The sequence below is a fragment of the Scylla paramamosain genome, chromosome 17, assembly GCF_035594125.1.
Source record: "Scylla paramamosain isolate STU-SP2022 chromosome 17, ASM3559412v1, whole genome shotgun sequence".
Classification (NCBI taxonomy): Eukaryota; Metazoa; Arthropoda; class Malacostraca; order Decapoda; family Portunidae; genus Scylla; species Scylla paramamosain.
This window is the reverse complement of record NC_087167.1, coordinates 803,972-825,154: the sequence shown is the minus strand read 5'-3', so window position 1 is coordinate 825,154 and position 21,183 is coordinate 803,972. Positions and strand designations below refer to the sequence as shown.

The following is a 21,183-nucleotide window of genomic DNA, read 5'->3' as shown; positions in this document are numbered from 1 at the left end:
CTATGTCGCAGGAAAGGTGAGTCGTTGCTTGAGAATCGGATTAAATTCAAATGTCACACAGTGAACTTCGAGAACTGCGATCTTCGGGAGAAGTTTTTTTCGTGTCATTGGAAAAAAAAAAAAAAACCCAGATTTTTTTTTCGGACGCTTCGATTCGTTCTCTCTCTCTCTCTCTCTCTCTCTCTCTCTCTCTCTCTCTCTCTCTCTCTCTCTCTCTCTCTCTCTCTCTCTCTCTCTCTCTAGGTGTTAAACTTGTCAATTTTCATCGATTCCACTGTTCTACATGTCTTTGAAGATAATGCCTCACGTTAAGGATGGAAGCCCACTTCGTTATTAAGGGATTATAATAAATTGTCTAGTTTAGCCATCCAGCACAATTTTATCTTCTATCTTGTTTACTTGATTATGATTAATTGAGGATTGGGTTAAATTCTGGAGCTCCCTGTATCAGTAGATGTGTGAAGAGGTTAGGTAAGGTTGGGAGAGATAGTAGATATGCAAGGCTTGGACCGGTGACTGAGGTTAGTGATCGTGTCCTCAAACGTTGGTGTTTCGGCTACTTTTATAAGGCCGCAGTGGAAGTTATTGGGAACAAGAGTTATATAGGAAGGAACTGGATTGTGTAGATCAGATTTTTTTCAATTAAATCGATAAAAGAGGAATACTTGAAAATAAGATATAAAGCTGTATAGTGTCCAATGACATAGAGAAACATACGATAGGGTAGATAGGGCATCCCTTTGGAATGTTCAAAAAAAAAATCTATGGTACAGGACGGCAGTTGTTGGAAGGAATTAAGTCATTTCATAAAGATATAAGTGCTTGTGTGAGAGTGGATGGAGAGTTCGAAGAGTTTCACCATTGGAGCAGTAGTGAGGTAAGGATGTGTGACGTGAATGTTTGATGTTCTTTTGGATGGCTGCATGAAGGAAACGAAGACTAAAGTAAAAAATGTTGATGCAGGACTGGAATGGAATGGAATGGTACGGGCTGTAGTATAGTAGCAGTAGTACTACTAGTACAGTAGCTGTTTTTAATGCAAAAACTTTCATTAGCATGACATCATGGCCCAACAATGGCAGTGAAGGCTGTCTCCCAGCCTTACTGTGTTTTCTCCTTTCTGCGTGAAACCACAAGACACATGTTCTATTACCGTTCCCTTTTCCACTTTAACGATAGCATTGGCGAAACTCCGATTCTCCTCTACTTTCTCCCAACAGCTGCCCTCTGGAGTGAAGATGAAGAAATTCTCTTTTTTTTACCGCATTGAGAACTGTCGCCTCTGTGCAGGGATGTGCCCACACAAATATACCAGCCAGAAAATACCAAACTACATGGCTAAGGTAATAAATTTCGATGTTATGTCTTTCCACATGTCCTAGAGAAATATCAGTCAATATTCCGTCAAGCATTATCTGAGGAAGAAAAACAAAATGAGATGATACTTCATTTCACATAATGTGTCTATCTAGGGGCCGAATTTCCAGATGTTCCTCTATCTCACTTCTACTTCTGTTAGCGGGCTGCAGTGGAAGTTCTTACGGTTTTAAAGGATGATGTAATCATTCTGTTGACAAATGGGAGGCAGAAAACCATCTTTGAGAACATGACTTATCATCACTGTGTATCAGTCTTAACAATTATATATATATATATATATATATATATATATATATATATATATATATATATATATATATATATATATATATATATATATATATATATATATATATATTCATCATTTCATATTCCATTCCGCAAGCGATGTGTTCATATATTTATCCCACGTATGCCCATGGCCAGCCACCCTATTCAAATTTTAACCTCTCTCCTCCTTCTCTCCCTCTCAAGGGAATTCACTCCAGTCCTTAGGGAAAACACCTGCCTTCGGTTCTGAGTCTTTCTCCCAGGTCATTGTCCAAAACAACGACCGCTGTCATTGGTCAATTCACCCCATTTCCTGGCATCTCATTGGTCATTCATCATCCCAGAAGTTGTATCTCTGATCAGTTTCTCTCACATAAATGGAGCCCACGTGTGTAACTAGAGACAGTCCAATCTGAGAGTCTTCCAAGAGAGTCAGTCTTGTCTTGAGAGAGAGTCTGCTCAGTTCATCATCAGTTCACGAGCAGTCCAGCTCATATCAGTTTAGAGAGAGAGCATACGATCAATCGATCAATCGTCACGTCTGTAATCAACTGTGTCTCGTATTACGTATCACGTGTGTACATTCTCTCCATTATTAAATCAAGAAGAACTTCTATAAATCGTGTCTTTTACTCCCACACATCAACAATATCAACCACCACCCACGACCTACACGCTACCAACAATACCAAGCTCACTATCCGGTCCAACACACACTACCACCACACCAAGCTCCTCATCTGATCCAGCGGTGGCAAGCATCTCAACATAGGCTGCAAGCATCTCTTCTATCTAACACAGTGTGGTCTACATCAACTAAACAAAACAGCAAAATTTGAGAAACATCTGTGCCCTTTGAAAATAGTCGTAGTAAGAGACTTGAACGTTTCATAATACATGATCATATTTTTGGGAGACTGAGCAACAGTCAAGATAGACAATGTAACAACTTCACTTATCACATTACTTATGACATTATTCTAAGACGTTTTTCACCACTGCAGATCGTAAGTTATCACTTTTTTTTAACCAAGTACAGTAGTATATCGAATATCTGTTAACAACTATTATTATTGCTTTAATCCGGTTTTGCCGTCTTGCAGACGTCTTAGGAGCGAAAGCGTCGTTAAGGTAAGCGAAAAAATTAGATTTGCTACGGCAGAGGGGCAAAACCGGAATATGTTAATTAATCCGAGTCTGAAATAAAGCCCAGGAACCTTTGAGAATGCAGTCTCGTATCGCTGAACCCGTATTTTGAAACCCTTTGGACTTTCACCGGGACAGTCTTCAAAGGCCACGGAGATAATAAGCCGTGTATTCATGGATCTTTACCCTGACGGCACCAAATCCTTGTTCAAATATCACTAGAATCGTTAAAGCAGCCTAAAAAATAAATAAATAAAAAAAATTAGATAACATCCATTAGATCATTAAAAGTGGGGTCGTTAGGATAGGTACCAACTCCTTATCTTTACATCCTAGTCCAGTCACAGTGTACTTGTCAGATTCTACATAGCGAGGATCAACTGAAGGGAACATCCAACAATAATTATGGACCTGCTGCTCGTGGAGGCGTGCGGTAAAACAAAGTAATAGTCTTGTGACAAAACCCTATCCCCTCACAATTACATGATGCAACGTGTAGAGTGGTTGACGAAGACGACGCGATGACGCAACAGTGACGAGAGAGAGAGAGAGAGAGAGAGAGAGAGAGAGAGAGAGAGAGAGAGAGAGAGAGAGAGAGAGAGAGAGAGAGAGTAATTTCTGTTTAAGTGACTATCTTAAAACATGTTCTTTAGTATCTGATTAACGTTCCTCTCCCAAGGACAGGGAAGCTCTGTACATCACAGCTATGCTAAGTGATTAAGAATGTAGTGGTGCATCGAGACACGACACCCCCTCACGCAATTTTTATATAATTATCTTTTTGTAACACACGTTCTTTAGTACCTGATTAACGTTTCACTCTCAAGGACCGGGAAGCTCTTTACATCACAGCTATGCTAGGTGAGGAAGAATGTAGTGGTGCATCGAGACACGACACCCCCTCACGCAGAAATGAGCTTCTTGCTTCATACTCCTCGCCTCAGTTGTGGTGAACCGCTTGTATCATGGGCTCGTAGGACCGCATTCTTAAACACTTCGATGTCTTATCTCTGCAGTTTTTAATATGCTCTAGAGGAATTTACTGGGGTTCTTAAGACTATATTTATGATTACAGTAATTCAGCAGGGATTCAACAGGTTCTCATGGAAGTTACTGAGGTCTTTTCATGGCTCTAATGTTAATTCATCAAGGACTCTGCAATTTTAAGAGACTTTAGTGGAGGTGTTCAAGGATTTTGCACTTTTAATAGACTCAGACTCTAGTTGAAGTTATAGGGATTTTCAAGAATGTTTTCATGATTATAATAATAGTTTAAAAAGGATTCTGCGATTTTGACAGACTCTAGTGGGAGTTATTCGAATTTTCGTTTTTATGGTTTAAGTAATATTCAAGAATTCTGCATTATCAGTAAGAAAATCATTCATGGGAATATGATTAATCACATGTGACATTAAAATATAGTCCTTATGAGACCTCAAAGCGTTTCTAAATACAGATAATAATTTTCACTAAGCAGATGGCCAGGTACTCATTGTTAAACTACATACATTTCTTGTCATTATTTAAGGATGATGAGGTAATCTTCGTGTATATCTATATAATTATCTTTTCGTAACACACATGTGAAAACGCTTGCAGCACCTACGCAAGGACTGAAGGGAAGCGGGCGGGAATGATAGAAGTAAGGGAGGGGGGGAACACGAGATAAAAGAATCCACGAAAACAAGATAACATTCTATCATCTCTGACAGTGCGGGTAGAAGACACTAACTCACGTGGGACAAAACAACCTGGCTCTGATAACGACTTTCTTAATTGTTCATAGGTTGGCAAGGGTCAGTTGCGTTCACCCTAAATGGCACAGTTGATTCTAGACGCAAGGAAAATGACGCATGGATGAAATTTCCTAGTGATTTACGAATTGAAGGTCTGAGATTTAGTTTAGATATATCAGAGGATGATAGGGAGAAACGAGAATGGAATACACATACTCTTTTAGAAACGAATTGATAATGGTGGTGGTGGTGGTGATGATTGAGATTGTATAATAAGACGGAGTGGAGTGGCTTCTTCCCTATCACTGTCATTATTATCACGCTGTCACTGGCTTGCGTAACCACTACCTTGTTAATAATTTCGGTGTTTTATCTCTACTGCTTTCAATGAACTCTAGTAGTGGATGCTGCTGACGTTTCCAAGAGCACTTTTTTTTTTTTTTATAGTTCAAGTAATGAGTGAACATGGATTTTGTATCGTTAGTTAAAAAAAAAAAATCCATAAGAACCCGAATAACCATTTTTGATGCCTTTGAAAATAATCCTTGTGAGAAAACAAAAGCCTCTCAAGATACGGGGCTTAAGCTGCAGTGTTGGAGAGGCTCTTCAGGCCCTCTCACCTCACGCTGGTAGAAAGTTCCGAGGGAGACCGGCATCGGCGCACTGTGATGACAACATTCGTAATTGGCAGAAATCTTCTCTCGAAATTTAAAGGGAGGGCTTTGGCTCCATGACCTCACTGTGAACTTCCTTCCGTGTGACCCATTGTGCTTCCTCCTCAAAGACCTGGTGGCAGTGTTGCTGTATGAGGGAAGCTTCGTCATTACTTACTTTCGCCTTTCACTGCCTTATTCTCCTATAGCCTTTACTGCGTAATCAGTTTCCTTATGGCTCCAACTCATAAACTTTCCCTTTCTTGTCGATTCGTTGTTGTTGTTGTTGTTGTTGTTGTTGTTGTTGTTGTTGTTATATTTTACACATTTCTACGTGTTCATGTCCACGACCAACTCTTAACACATTCATCTTTTCTAAAAACGATGAATGAAATAAATAAAACAATAAATAGATGATAAATGAATAAGAAAAAAAGAATACATTTATCTGTAATTATAATAGCTTCCCCTTTATCTCACCATCATTTTTTTCTCTTAATCTTACGAACCTAATCTTCCATTTTTACTGCCTCATTCCTTCACTTGTGCCACGAGTACGTTCTCTTCCCAGTCTATCCTCCTTCCCCCCTATGTATCACTTTTACGTGCCTCTCATTTGTCTCCTGAACTCTGCTACAATGCCTTCTTCCAACAATCACTCGTCTTTCTCTTTTCCCACCACTTATACCCTCCTCATGCCAGGTTACCTTGAGTTAGTAATAAATGGATCCAGAAGTGCTTTTCTTTCCTTCTCACAATTTGTTTCCTTTCACTGATGTATAGGTCAATTCTTCTTTATTACTGTGTGTGTGTGTGTGTGTGTGTGTGTGTGTGTGTATGGGTGGGTGTGTGTGTGTGTGTGTTTGTCGATTTATGTCAGTCCTTTCTCTCTCTCTCTCTCTCTCTCTCTCTCTCTCTCTCTCTCTCTCTCTGCTGTTGTTGTTGTTGTTGTTGTTGTTGTTGTTGTTGTTGTTGTTGTTGTTGTTGTTGTTTTTCTTCTTCTTGTCGTCGTCTTGCAAGATAAAACAAAAAAAGGTCGGGTGGTGGCTGGAGCGGCATCTTCCAGTTATAATATAGTATAAGAAGGTTGGCGGGCGAGACAGAGAGACAGTCGAGGAAACAAGGAAGGCTGGGAGTGAACTCTTCGCTTCCTTCTGTTATTTGGCAAGAAGTGGTGGTGATGGCGCAACCCAATGACAGGCACATGCAATGCCAGGTATATGTGACACTCCCCTCCCCACTATTGACTATTACCATATATACTAGAGTGATGAAAGGCAGCTTGCTCTCTCCTAAGGTGGTCAGCGGTGAGCGGTGAAGGTGGTGGCAACCCGTGTACAGGCCGATGGGAACACCAATTAACTTGCTAATCAGGACTCTCTCTCTCTCTCTCTCTCTCTCTCTCTGCAAGGTCTTGTTCCTCATACCCCTCCTTGCTCCTCCTCATGCTGCCCACTGCCTAAATGTCACAGAGGCTTTACACCACTACGTGCAATATTATCTCAGCCATCGATCAACGAGGTGACGTGGCGGAACACACTGGCTGGCGTCTAAGTTTGTAATGGGAAAAATATGAGGGTATTCCACAAAATCAGCATGGGTTTGATACGCTGACACTCCTCGTTATTAAATTTTCTTAGCACAGGAGGGTGGAAAAGTGTAATCAGAGTAGTTTTTGGCTTATTTGATGAGGAGCTTAGTGTATGAGTCGTAAAAGAAAGGTATTCTGCGTCTTTTTTCTAAGATTCTCAAGTAACGGCCATGTATGTGTATTCTATTTGATCACGAGTACTTTCTCTCGTGTGTCTATTGTTGTTATTGTTGCTGTTGTTGCCTCTACTACTCTCATTGCTACTTATATTACTGCGGTTGCTTTTGTTGCTACTACTACTACCACCACCACTACTTCTACTACTACTACTACTACTACTACTACTACTACTACTACTACCACCACTACTACTATTTCTACTAAGACTACTGCTGTTGTTTTTATTGTTGTTGTTGTTGCTCTTTCTACCTATTACTCTAACCATTTCTTGTTTTTTTCATTTTTTTTCTACTGTTGTTATCAATATTCATGCAAAGATAAATTTAGAAAGTGCACAATTTCTTATCATTATAATTGAGAAGTCGGCCTTTTTTTCCTCTCTCTCTCTTTTCTTTATCTCTCGTGGCCTCGCGAATGCTTATATACGTCAGGAAGATCATACTGTCCAAGACGTAGCGAGACAAAGAAAAAAAAGCAGATATACGTGTTAATGATTCCCTCTCCTAGCGAGGTGAGGCGGCTTGAATAAAACATTTTTATTCAAACAGGAAATATAGGAGTGGGCGCTGCGTCCTTCGTGCCCTGTTTAGCTGAGGCGTGCCAGGGTATGTGCGAGAAAATGTTAGTAATAAAACTATCCGTCTGTGTACCTGTCTGTTTATTTATTTATCTATCAGTCTATCAATCAATCAATTAGTCTATCTATATATTTACTCGTATGTATATGTTTGTCTGTCTGGCTGCTTACCAACCTATATACTAACCTACCTATCTATTTACATGCCTATTCATCTTTCGATTTCTCTATCTATCTGTCTATTTTCAACGTATTCATAGTGTTAGCATAAACAGTAATGATAGTGGCAGTGGTAGTGGTGGTGGTGGTGGTCTGTCCTTCACGCACCGGGGACGCCCAAAAACTCGAGTGCTGCTTCTTGTGCGGTTCACGGTAATAGTGCCTATTTGCAACCCGTGGAGGTGGCGAGGGGGGGGGGGGGGGAGGGGGGGGATGAAGCTGATTGGCGGAGGGAATGAAACCTGCAAAGGACAGAGGTTACTGAGGTTCAAAGTTGCAAAGAAATTATGAGTCATGAGTGGTAATAATCTTACCCACTCTCGTTCTCTTAAGGCTCTGCATTCATCCGGATTCCACATCACACGCTGTCTCCGGCGTCTGTATAGTGGATGCGTACTAAAGAAGCATCATTGGGGGGGGGGGTGTTTAGAGCTACCTCAACACAACGTGTCAGGCGTATAGAATCGGATGATAAATTCTGAAGCTACTAGAGAGATATGAGATAAGCACTCAAGTAAGGATTTCACTTGATCTGCACGAGGATTCACCAATTTTCAACAAAAGCAAGTGATATGTACTTTTTTTTATGAATGAAGACAAGTGCTATGTTGTTTCATCCATGTAAAGGAGCAATGTATCATATACGTGCTACATGTGATATTGTGTCTGGATTTGAGTGAGTGAAGAGAAATGTACTGTGGTGAAGTGGATAAGACGTGTCTCTAGGAAGAACGACACCTGTTGTAGTGGCAGCACCAGCGGCGGGGAAAGCAGCGTGGATGAATACGTCTCTTTTCACTGTCGGGACCAAAATGAGAGGGAAGACGAGGAACTGTGTCCATTGAAGCCGCTGATCCGGGGGGGTGTGTACAGCTTCCAAGGACCAGCCCCACCCCTTCTACCTTTCCCCCGTGGCTGGAGGGGCCCACTCGGCCGTGGATCTGGAAGGCGAAGGCCAGTTTTGGGTGAGCAGTTGCTGGCGGCGGACGGCAGTACGGCTGCTCCCTCGTGCGTGGCATTGTGTATGTGTACGCTCGCTCCCTCCTCGCCCGTCCCCGCCCCGGGGATGGGCGGCACTCCTGCCCACACCAAGCACTACTCCACAAGGCAGAGGGCCGCCGAGACCCAGATCATTCATATTGTGGAGAATAAACCAAAGTGTAAAGAAAGTTGTAACAAACCAAATAACAAGGACTCTCAGCAAGAGAGTGAAAACACAGTGATGCAAACATCCACCACCACCAACATGCCAACGAAGAGGTTCTCTTTTCTCATGCGCAGCACCAGCATGAAGACAGAGACGCCTGCTGCCTCAGAGCGACAATCCGTCACTCCCAGCGACCAGGCCATTCTGGACAAGCTGGCCACCCTTAGCATACAGACTCCTGAAGCGGTGATCAAGCCACGGGTGAAGTGTTCGCTATTTACCCCGCCGTGTGCCCGCTGCGGGGAGCCCGTGTACCCACAGGAGCGCGTGGAGCCCACCCTCAGGCTAGTGTATCATAACGCTTGTTTCAAGTGTTACCATTGCGGACTCAGACTCACGCTCAAAACTTTCTGTAGAAGTCCACTGGACTCTAAGGATACCCGGATGTACTGCAGGAGCCACGTTCCCGTGTTGGACCCTGGGAGAGTGAGCGTTGCATCTGACTCTACCCACGCCCACCACACGTTACCAAGAGTGAGTAGCATGACAGTTCACGTGAGTGTTCACATCACATTACAATAGTCGTATGCAGGTAATTCGTATAGATGAGGGAGTTTTGTGTCGTCCCACACTGCACTGTTTCTTCCTGTCCCACGATCCCAATGAATAGCATCACATGTAACTTATATCAATATTACCTCCTACGCAGCCTCTCCAAGGCCAGAGCACACGCAAATATCGCATTATAGGGCAAGGCCTCTCTTTTTTTTTTTTTCTTGGGCAACTTTGTTAACATTTCTACCTTGGAGAAAAATGGCCGACATACTACTGAATGATCATCAAGTGGTTATAACTTTTTTTGTGAAGCGAGCAAGATAAGAGTGACAGTGTCACACTTGAGAGGCCACGAGTCAGTGGGGACGGAAGCTGAACGTTCCGGGTTATAGGTGACGAAGCAACTTCCCAGTGTCGTCTTCCGACCTACTTTTTGATTCCCTCTTAACATTTTCCCTTGCAACGATATAATGCATGCCCTTTCTCCACGAAGGCCAGTTTCAGGCAGCACTTGATAGGGTCACTTTGGTGAGGCACCACTGATGAATTGAAGCTAAGGAACCCAAGCCGTGGCATGGGATTCGGATGTTTGGCATGGAAACGAGCGCTGCCAAGGTCGGGGTGGCTTATAAAAGACAAGAGGCATCCCCTTCCTACTTGGCTTTGCTAATACAGTGAGTCTAATAGCACAGTGATAAGTAAGTCTACAATTAGACGTACAATGAATTTCGTAAACGTGTCAGTAACACAACTGATATTATCTGTCTGGTGGTTGAGGTAATTAGATGATAACATTACAAGGTATGCGTCTGAGGAAAGTTTTTCCCAAGGTTCCTCTATCAGGGTGAGAGGCGGCGTGTGGGAATCTTGAGGTGGTGCAGGAAAGGATGTGTTGCATCAATCCGGAACAGGAGAAAGTACTAAGGAAGGGAAAGGGGAGCACCTAAACATAGCGCAATGCGGCGAACAAGCCTCGTGGAGATGTGGTTCACCCCCTCCCTCACTCCCCTCAACCCGACGCGTATCGCTCCGCTCTGCTGCAGGCAATGAGCAAAAACCAAAGTACTCGTACTCGTACATGAGTCATAAGTAAAAGAGTGAATAAATCGATATAAAAAAGTCATAATACAACCAGCTGATGACTTTGATATTAATGAATGAATGTTGTTATTTTATTAATGTTGATGTCACTCCCTTTCACTGTCGCTCCCTGAATGTTGTTGTCAATGGTTGTCTTGGTAAATATTGCTCTCAGTGAGTATTGGTGTCTCACAGTGAATTTGAATGGATGCCGCTCTTAGAGAATGTCGCTCCTTGAATGCTGCCCTCAGTGAATGTGAATAAGGAGCGATGACGACGTGCCGGCAGTCGCATCTCGCACTTGTAAATTTGTTATACTAAGAGCGCTCCATCTGTGTGTCTGACTGTACGGGTTCCTCTCTATACCATTATTTCCACTCCTATGTTCCTTGCTTTGCTTTCCTCCCTTCTCATTTCGTACTTGCACCATTATTCTTATTCACGTGTTCCTTTCTTTTTCTTTTTCTTTCTTCTCCGTATTTAATTTCGTATCTATACCACTGTTCCTATTCGCCTTTCTTCCTTTCCCATCCCATTTCGTACATACGCCATTACTCCTATTCACTTGTTCCATTTTTCTTTTTTTTTCCCTTTGTATTTAATTTCGTATCTCTATCAGTATTCCTATTAACGCGTTCCTATTTTTCCTTCCTCTCCTTCGTATCTCATTTCGTATCTTCACCATCACTCTCATTCACTCGTTCTTATTTTAGTTTTTCCCCCTACTCTGTATCTCATTTCTCTTTATTTCTATTCCACTGCTCCTATCTTTTCATTTCTTTCCTTCGTATCTCATTTTGTGACCCACAGAAAACTCAAATTAGCAGCGATGTTGTATCATGTTATTATGCTTTCCTGAGTCACGCTTTCCTTAACTTAGCCATTACTTACAGAAAAATAGGACATAATTAATACTTTGTTGTTTTCATAGACATACGTATGCTTGCAATGGCTTTGTTATTTCTGGGCCCATGTTTTGAAACAATTAAGTTTATGTATGAATTACTTTCAAGAGCCATAGAGACCATTAACAGGGGTCTCATTTGTATGTTTTTTTTTTTTTTTTTATTATTATTGATGGTGCATAATTTCTGTTCAACTATCATCTGAATAATGAAAACATATGCAGGGTTCACAGTTTCTTCTACCAGAACATGTTAAGCGTAATTCATGTAAGACCCCGAAGCTTTTTAGAATACGGCCCCGTGTTAAGAGAGCGTCAGGAACATTACTTTTAATAAAACAACAGACTGAAAAATGTAGCTTTAATTTAAAGCAACGTATTTCTATAAACATTGAGTAAATTGATGTATTCACTGATTCTCTCTCTCTCTCTCTCTCTCTCTCTCTCTCTCTCTCTCTCTCTCTCTCTCTCTCTCTCTCTCTCTCTCATTTTTCGTTTTCTGGGTCAGGCTCTTTATCACATACAAAAAAAAAAAAGACGACTTTCTTATTTTCCTTAATTTGTGAAATTTTCTGCTTTCTTTCCTCCTCATCTCCTCTTACCTCCCCAACTTACCTTCCGGCAACCCAGTCTGCCACAGCACGATTGCCGCCAGGTGGTAAACAGCTGGTAGGTTGAGAGAGAGAGAGAGAGAGAGAGAGAGAGAGAGAGAGAGAGACTGCTAGTTTCACCGCTCTCTCTCTCTCTCTCTCTCTCTCTCTCTCTCTCTCTCTCTCTCTCTCTCTCTCTCTCTCTCTCTCTCTCTTGTTCCCCTCCCCTCTCTCCTTGTTCTCCAGGCATCAGTCTCCGTCACCATCTATAGTCTATACAATACTAGCACGTCACACACACACACACAAGAGCGTGGGCTATGGTTGTAATCTCTGTTTCGCATTAATGTTGATGGAAAGTGTTGATAACGACTGACATTGAGAATGAGTTTGTTCCTGATTAAACCTGAATTTGAGATCATTCAATGAGAGAGAGAGAGAGAGAGAGAGAGAGAGAGAGAGAGAGAGAGAGAGAGAGAGAGAGTGAGTGAGAGAGAGAGAGTGAGAGAATGGCGTAGGGATGAGGCCACCCCAGCACCCACCTACGTGTGTTCTCTGCCACCCGTGGTGCAGGAAGCCTTGATGGTTAACTATCCAGCCAGTCCTGCGACACGGGACGTGGAGTCCATCTTCGCACTCCCTGACATTTGGACAAAAAAGCCACTAAAAGAGACGGAGCGAGGGGTCTGCAGTCACCACCTCTATTCGTACAACAGGAAAGTTGAAAACAGCATGTAAGGATTTGACATTTTCTGGCAAGGATACCTCCGAATCTGTCCTCAATACCTCTGGCCAGTAATCGAAAGTGACAATCGTAATATGGCACAAGCGAAGTCCCTTTTGGGCCACTGGCAACATTGCGCGAGAATGGCGAATTTGGCACCTGTGTAATCCGTCCTTGAGCAGGTGAGGTGAACGTCAGAAGGAATTCTGATGTCATCCGACCCTCACGAGGGACCGGACGGCGATCCGCCCCGCTCCTCTCCCAGCATTCCCGACCCAAGACGCCCCTTGGAGGGCACGACTTCCCACTTAAAAAGACATTTGTGCAACGCTCAATAGTTGTTGTTATTGCTGTTTATCATCACTATTTATGTTGTTGTTGTTGTTGTTGTTGTTGCTGCTGCTGCTGCTGCTGCTGCTGCTGCTGCTGCTGCTACTACTACTTCTACTACTACTACTACTAATACTACTACTACTACTACTACTACTACTAATAATAATAATAATGATAATAATAATAATAATGATAATAATAATAATAACAATAATAATAATAATAATAATAATTTATAATATTACAACAACAACAACAACAACAACAATAATAATAATGATAATACTTCCTCCCCTACTACTGCTGCAATTGTTTACCATTATAGTCATGAAAACATCCACGATAATGTATATGCAATATTACACTGAACTGCACTCACTGAAACTCAACTAGAGTGAAAATTCTTCGATGTTGCCCCATTACCGTGAAATAAGTTAATTTTCCTCAGTCCGAACATTGGCGGAATTATGCAATGTATTTCCCCCACCGTGAAGAGGAACTTTCGGGTGAGGCCTGTGGTTACAACAGCTCTCAATGGACAAGAATCAGAGCAAGGTTAGCAAGGCGGTACACGAGGTCCCTCGATAATAAATAACATACAGTCGGGTGCCGCACACGCCCAACCCTACAGCCCCAGCCACCCTTTGTCCAGAAAAGAAGAAGAAAGCATAATTGGGAAATACTTGCTTGAAAATAGACACATTGAAGAAACAAAGAGAACGATACATAAATTTTTATTGATAACAAGAAAGAAGAAAGTGAATTATTGTGGTGATGAAGCAGACTTTTATTTCTATAAATCTTCAATAGTGAGTCTTCCTCAAAGAGAATGGACAAGTGGTGATGACCTGTTCATCCTGTGTTTCTCACCACCACAATGCATTCGTTTAATTTATTCAGCAGAAAGAAGAAAACAGAAAACACAGACAATGCGAAGGAACATGTTTCCTACAGTCCCGAATCCCGAGCAGCAACTCACCTCGGTAGCAATTACTTGACACAGTAAACATAACACCAATACTAGCACACAGGTAGGCTCTTCAGCTGAAGTGCATCCTTTGTTCTGGTCTTGTTCTTGTCTTCGGTAAACGGGATATTATGACAGCTTCGTTTTGACATGAAAAACTTGTGATTAACTTGTGATTGTCTGACGGCGAGAGCCTTTGTGGCAGCAGTACTTGATCTATTTAATTTGTTACTTAAATTTTGCTAAGCTGCGTCCTGAAAATATTTGGTAAAACCCTTCCATCACTTTTTAATGTTTACTTTTTTTCTATTTGTTTAATTTCTTGCGTTTTTTTTTTTTTTTTCCTACATTCTTTAGACGTGGCCTCCACCTCTGCCTGCCACACCTGCGCATGCCCACCTCGACCTGCCTTCAGGAAGTTCCGCTGCGCATCAGGCAAGGGAGATATATTTATTTGTTTCCACAATGATTCAAGGTCTCGCTTACATTTTTTCCTCGTTCCTGTTGTTGTTGCTGCAATTCCCAACGGTTCGTAGTCCGGGTGACCTTAATTACATCCCTGCTGTGTTGCTGGCCCGCAGACACGGCAACAGTGGGGACCAGCGAGTGGGTTTCGACATCAAGATAAATGCCAGGAAGAAATCAGTGCTCATTATTGGTATTTCGATGTCTCTTGGTGGAAGCCATCATAAACCTGTATCACACTTCGCACCTTATCAAGCACTAATTGCCTGTGTTTCAGTATATTTTGGTGGAAGTGATAATAAACCTGTATCATACCCTGCACCTTATCAGTCGCTTAAAATATATATCCAGAATCATCCATCTCCATCTTTTACTCAGTTAATGTTCCTCACTGTAATACTTGTTTCTTTGTGGCAGTGATCATGAGTTCAATACCTTTACTCCACTTTTTTTTATTCCAGTTGGCAGTAGTTTCTCCGTGTCATAGTGAATTTCATGGTTTCTTATCTGGTCGAGTTGCCTCAAGCGATATTCTGAACAGGAAATATTTAAATCTTTATTATTATTGTAGCTTCTTTAACACACATGAATTTCTTGTATAAGCGCATTGTCGACTCTTTGAACGAAGGTTTTATTTGAAAGAACAGATACACCAGCATATCAAATTTGAATGGTATAGAATTTGCGTTCGTTATCATATACCTTAGTAAACCTTTGTGCAAACCAGTCATTAAAGTCTACTCATTAATCTTCTTTCTTGTTGCAAGTTGATAATATTCGATAACAAGTTATAGACATTATCCATCGACATCTGTCTAAACTTTACTGGAAGTTAAAAGAGAGGAATACAGACCTAAAGGAATTCCGAGGTTGTGCCCGTGTGTCACTACTTTTTGAAGGAAGGGAAGTATGGTGACACGTACGCTGTGTATGGACGATTGTTCTCTCCCTTCTCTGCAAGGTAACAAACGAGCATGAAGCCCGCATGAGGCAGTATAATGGTACAGGTCCATCCTGAGGTTGTCCCACTGACACACTCCCTCAGGGCTGGCGGGCGTCTCGCGCGGCTCACCTGCTCGTAGTTATGTCTGGGAGTACACTACGTCACCACGGTTTGTATCAGAGCGGAAAGAGTAAAGGAAAATAAATGAATAAGTAAACAATTAATATATATATATATATATATATATATATATATATATATATATATATATATATATATATATATATATATATATATATATATATATATATATATATATATATATATGCAAGATTTATCGTCTCTAAGCAACACACACACACACACACACACACACACACACGAAAACGGATACAAAACCACTGCGCACAATTGTAGGGAATCGCCACCTAATGATCCATCACGGCTAACTGTGCTTGGATGATCTTAAAGAACGCGGTTGTCAATGATGCGTGAGGTTCCAGGGGGGCCTTCCAAGGTCACCGGGACGCGAGCGAGGGGCAGCACAAGAAGGCCACAGGCTCGGCCCCGAAGCCACTCCCTCTGTTGTAGTATTCCCGTGTCTCTCATTATTGTATAGACTCAATAAATTTAACTGAAAAGGAAATGATCGTGGTATTCAATAATTCACACACTGAAATTCTGCTTTCCCTGGTAGGTATCTGAGTTGGTGCAGTCACGTGTGCATCACTGTATCGTCCGTTACTCCTTCACACTTAGCTCCGGCAGTATAACTCCTGCTCACTCACATTACCGTTATCGTGTACGAGACGCCCTCAACCTCGCCAGATATAGCAGGTGTCTGATTGGAGATGTGCGTCACTTGGCTTCACGCCCGAGGCACTGGAGGAGCTGCAATGTTTCTCTGAACCAGCAATGTGGACACAGACTGGTGTGATTTAATTAATAGGCTGAAGGTTCAGTACACTGCTGAGCGTGCCAGGTAACTGGACAGCTAGGTGAATGGGCGGTGCGTGCTGCTGAGTCACGTGCATGATTCTCACACCACATGCTTCTTGGGGAAGTTATAATGTAATTTTAGGGGATATGTTGGTGGACCACAGCGGTTTGACATCGAAACGTGAGGTCATATGAACTGGCAATGCTCGCGCCTTCGCTAGTGTTGCTCTTCCTACTCAAGCTCCAGTTCTTCCAGCAATAGATCGATTCTGTTTGGTTCTGTATCAGACCCGTCACTGTTTATCACTTGCATCAAGTTACATCGCTGACAAGTAGCAACAGCGGCAGATATCCAGATGATAAGCAAACTAAACAAATCCAGCCATGATATTCAGGAATGAAAGGGAAAACTTGATATAACACCTTTTTAACTTGTCGGAGAAGAATGACATTTTAATCACCAAGTTGTACACTATATTTAATGAAGGAAGGAGCAATTCCTCCAGTAATTACGCCTTGAATAATGACAATTTAGACAGGTTACATTGTGAAAGAATATATTAATTATAATAATTAGATTTACACGTATTGTACTGTTAGGAGTGTGAGTAACACTGAATGCTGAGGTCATAGGATCAATTAAGGATTACATGTTTATCACCAGTCAGGCTTCAGGTTAGTTTTCCCGAGAGATGTTGATATCCTCACCTGGGAAAAGACACGATGGTAAAAAAAAAGACCTCTCTCTCTCTCTCTCTCTCTCTCTCTCTCTTCCGTAGTCTCCCAGCCCGCCCTCATACACCTGTGTGGTCCATTAATTTCGTACATCACACACAGGCAAAGAAAACTCACTGAGGTAAACCACACAGAACTATAGTGCCTGAGTGATCATTGTCTTAGAGTTTAAACAGTAATTCCGGTGATGATTTATTATTCAACACACGGTATCGTTTCTCAGGATAACTCCAGCAGTATCAACAGAAACACGGCCACTTCCCTTCTCCGGGACCAACTGGACATCGTGAAGTGTGACACCGTCGGCCTTCGCTACCTCTAGCCGGAAGGGACACCAGCAAGTTGTGGTATGTTGTATAAAGTGAGTGAATTGTAGTGGTGAGAAAAGAGAATGAAGCAGATCTTTCTTTATCGCTAACGTTTCGATTTAGTGCTTTCTGAGGAAGCCCTGTATTCTGAAACGCTTTGCCCTCTCACAACGACTATTTTCATAAACCACAAAGATGATAAGCCGGATTCTCAAAAGTGTTTCTTCTGTTGATAATGTATAAATCTCGTTAAGAACCCTAAACACATCTTTAAAAACCCGTGTAATTTCAGCTAAACTACTAAAGCCTTTCGTAATGAAGGTGAGGAGCGGAAATGTTTCATAATATGGTCCGATACAGTCGAAACGTTAAAGAAATAAAGATCTGCTTCATCCTGTGTTTTCTCACCACAATCCACTCGCTGAGATGTGTTTAGCTTTCTTTTAAGTCTGATCATGAACAGTTAGCTTTCTATTTAGTATGATTATGAGGAGCTGGCTTTCTTTTTTAAGTAAGATTATTAGCAATGTTCCTCAACATCTCATCTTTTAAATTTAACAAGCTGTAGTGGAAGTTATTGAGATTTTCAAGGATGTTTTTCTCATTCTAGTAGTTGTATAACAAGGATGCTGAATGACCAATACCTAAAAAACTCATATGAATACGATTAATCCTAGGTGTAACCTTTTTTTCGAAAGTTGGTAATCATGTTGAGAACAAAACGTCCAAGAATAAGGATCCGTAATGCCACTTTCCGGCACGAAGCCTTCAAATATTTGGTCTTAACTTTATACATAATGTTACCTTTTGAAAATGGCTCCCCTTACAGGGCACCTCCACTTCTCCCCCCGCCCTAAAAAAAAAAAAAAAAAAAAAAAAATGGTGCAACACCTTACTCATATTCCTGACTGTCTTGGAGATACACCCAACATTTTTTACCTTTTTCCTAGTCTCTGATCCTTCTGCTTATGCTATTACCCTATCTTCTCCATTGGGCTCCTCTGATCACAATATCATATCTGTATATTGTCCTATTGCTCCAATTCCTCCTCAGAATCCCCCAAAGCAGAGGTGCTTCTGGTGTTTTGCCACTGCTAATTGGGGAACCTGAGGAGGTACTATGCTGATTTTCCTTGGAATGATTACTGCTTCCATGTCAGAGACCCATCTCTGTGTGCTGAGCACGTAACAGGTGATAGTGTCTGGCATGACGTAAACTTTCCAGACCTTGGTTTAACACAGCCTTTTCTCATGCTATACATGATAGAGAGGTGGCCTACAAAGAGTACTTGAACCTTTTATCACCTGAATCTCATGTGCTTTATATCTATGCCCAGAATCATGCCAGGTCTGTTCTCCAACTAGCCAAAAACTCCTTCTTTAATAGAAAATGTCAAAATCTTTCAAGATCTAACACTCCTTGTGACTTCTGGCACCTAACCAAAAGCATTTCCAATAATCTTGCTTCTTCATCTTTCCCTCCTTTATTTCAACCTGATGGCACCACTGCCATCTCATTTCTAAACCTGAACTCTTTGCTCAAACCTTTGCTAAAAATTCTAACTAGGATGATTCAGGCCTTGTTCCTTCCTCTCCTCCACCCTTTGAGTACTTCATGCTACCCATTAAAATCCTTTGCAGTGATGTTTTCCATGCCTTTGCTGGGGCATCATCCACCCATATATGGAGTACGCTCCACATGTATGGGGGATTCCACTCATACTGCTATTTTAGACAGGGTGGAATCAAGAGCTTTTCATCTATCAACTCCTCTCCTCTTACTGACTGTCTTCAGCCTCTTTCTCATCACCATAATATTGCATTTCTTGCTATTTTCTACTGCTATTTTTATGCTAACTGCTCTTCTGATCTTGCCAATTGCATGCCTCCCCTCCTTTTGCAGCTACACTGCACAAGTCTCTTCTTTCTCTCGTCCCTATTCTGTCCATCTCTCTGATGCAAGAGTTAACCAGTATTCTCAATCATTCATCCCTTTTTCTGGTGAGCTCTGGTCTGGAACTCCTTGACTGCTTCTGTATTTCCTTCTTCCTATAATTTGAACTCTTTCAAGAGGAAGGCATCAAGACACTTATCCTTAAATTTTTTATGATTCTTTGGACATCTCTTTTGGGAGTGGCACCTCAGTGGGATTCTTTTTTTCCTCTTTTTGTTTCCCTTGGCCAGTTACCCTCTTACGTAAAAAAAAACCTCCCTTTTTGTGAATATTTTTGTGAATGGCAAGCTCTGAAATGAAGCACTTGTGCATAAATAGGTAAACAAATGAAAAGATAAATAGTAAAATAGCTGAGTAATAATAATAATGGCAGCAAACATTAATAAATGATAATGTAAAGAAATAATGTAATTATCATTCATCATGATATACTGTATATATTCAATATTGTACTCAATCATTATATATTGACAATGATTTCTAGTTCTGGGAAATGCAGTACATACTTTTCATTACCTATGTTTGTACGTACTTGTATAGATATATTTTTCAAACAGTTTTATGTCACTCTGTTAAAGAAGGAATGATTATGTAAGCTGATGACTATGGTGCATTTTTCTTCACAGAACTGAATTTGGAGGACTTTGACGAGAACAAACCTTATAGTGCAAGTTGTGCATCTCGCAGAGACCAAGGACTGTGGATATTGGGTCGATACTATATAGGAAAGCTGTTTTTATTTGCACATTCCTTTATAGATGTATACTGTATAGGTTGTGTTCTTTACATGTATTACAAGTTACCATAATATAGTTAATGTAGTCCTAAACATACAATAGAGTAAAGAATTAAAGCTCATATATTTATATTTTTACTAACTGTGCCATTAATATCAAATCCTTTCAAAATAGGATTTCTCACAGGAAAGGATAAGTACAGTATTACTATTGTTCTATCTTTCCACATTCCAGACACATACTTGTATTAAAGCCTTCCATCAAATTCTTAATATCTGATATGACTTAATACAGATTCAAATGAAATACTGTATACTTCTTAATATAAACATAAACAGTTTGTGGCATGGTTAAAATATAATATGTTTACTCCTGCATGGCAAAGCATGTAGACTATAAAATTCGTTAAAGTATAATATAGAAAGGTATCTTCCTTCTTGCCCTTATCTCCTTATTCTTAAAGATTTGGGACATGTATATTTATTGTGCAGCAGATGATGCTAACAGAGTGGCATGCAGTATCTGTCACTGATCATTTGAAAGCCAAAAAGAAATTCTTCACAATTCAGGAAAAAGGGTATCAATTGAGCTTTCCTGATATTTCTAAAAACGTTCAAGGAATGTCAAGATTGTGAGACCTTCTGTGGATCTTTCATCACCTCTTCCCTAAAATGAAGTAATTCTGTCACCTCAGTTTAGTTTATAGTTAAGTTAAATGAAACATGAATGGAAGAAATATTTTGATAATTGCCACTAAAGGAGTAGTTCAGTATTATTAGTGACCTAATAAATCAAATATATTGATAATGTGTTTTATTTTCTCCACACAATATAGAAATAATAGTCATGGGTGAATCTGATTGGTCACAACCTCTTATGACCTGGGTAGATCTGCTTTCACTCCCCATTTAAGTTTAATACTAATTTACCTTACTTCCCCTACCCTAAGACTTTCAAAACTAAACCTTTCTCTGTGAAAGATAAGAGCAGACTTTATCTAATGCTATTAGATTTTTGGAAACGTATCTCCTATACACCTACTGATTTTTC

At 40.9% G+C, this 21,183-nt stretch overlaps 1 protein-coding gene across 2 annotated transcripts; it reads left to right on the top strand.

Moving 5' to 3' along the window:
* The first annotated feature begins 8,418 nt into the window (after positions 1-8,418).
* LOC135108287 (LIM domain and actin-binding protein 1-like) lies at positions 8,419-20,937 on the top strand. Of its 2 annotated transcripts, none has more exons than XM_064019085.1 (3): positions 8,419-9,454; positions 17,358-17,481; positions 20,023-20,937. In XM_064019085.1, exons 1-2 carry the CDS (start codon positions 8,777-8,779, stop codon positions 17,454-17,456), a joined length of 777 nt encoding a protein of 258 aa, XP_063875155.1. In that variant the 5' UTR covers positions 8,419-8,776; the 3' UTR covers positions 17,457-17,481; positions 20,023-20,937. The 2 variants fall into 2 exon arrangements, with proteins under 2 accessions (XP_063875155.1, XP_063875156.1); XM_064019086.1 differs by having other exon boundaries at positions 8,427-9,433.
* Positions 20,938-21,183: the final 246 nt, after the last annotated feature.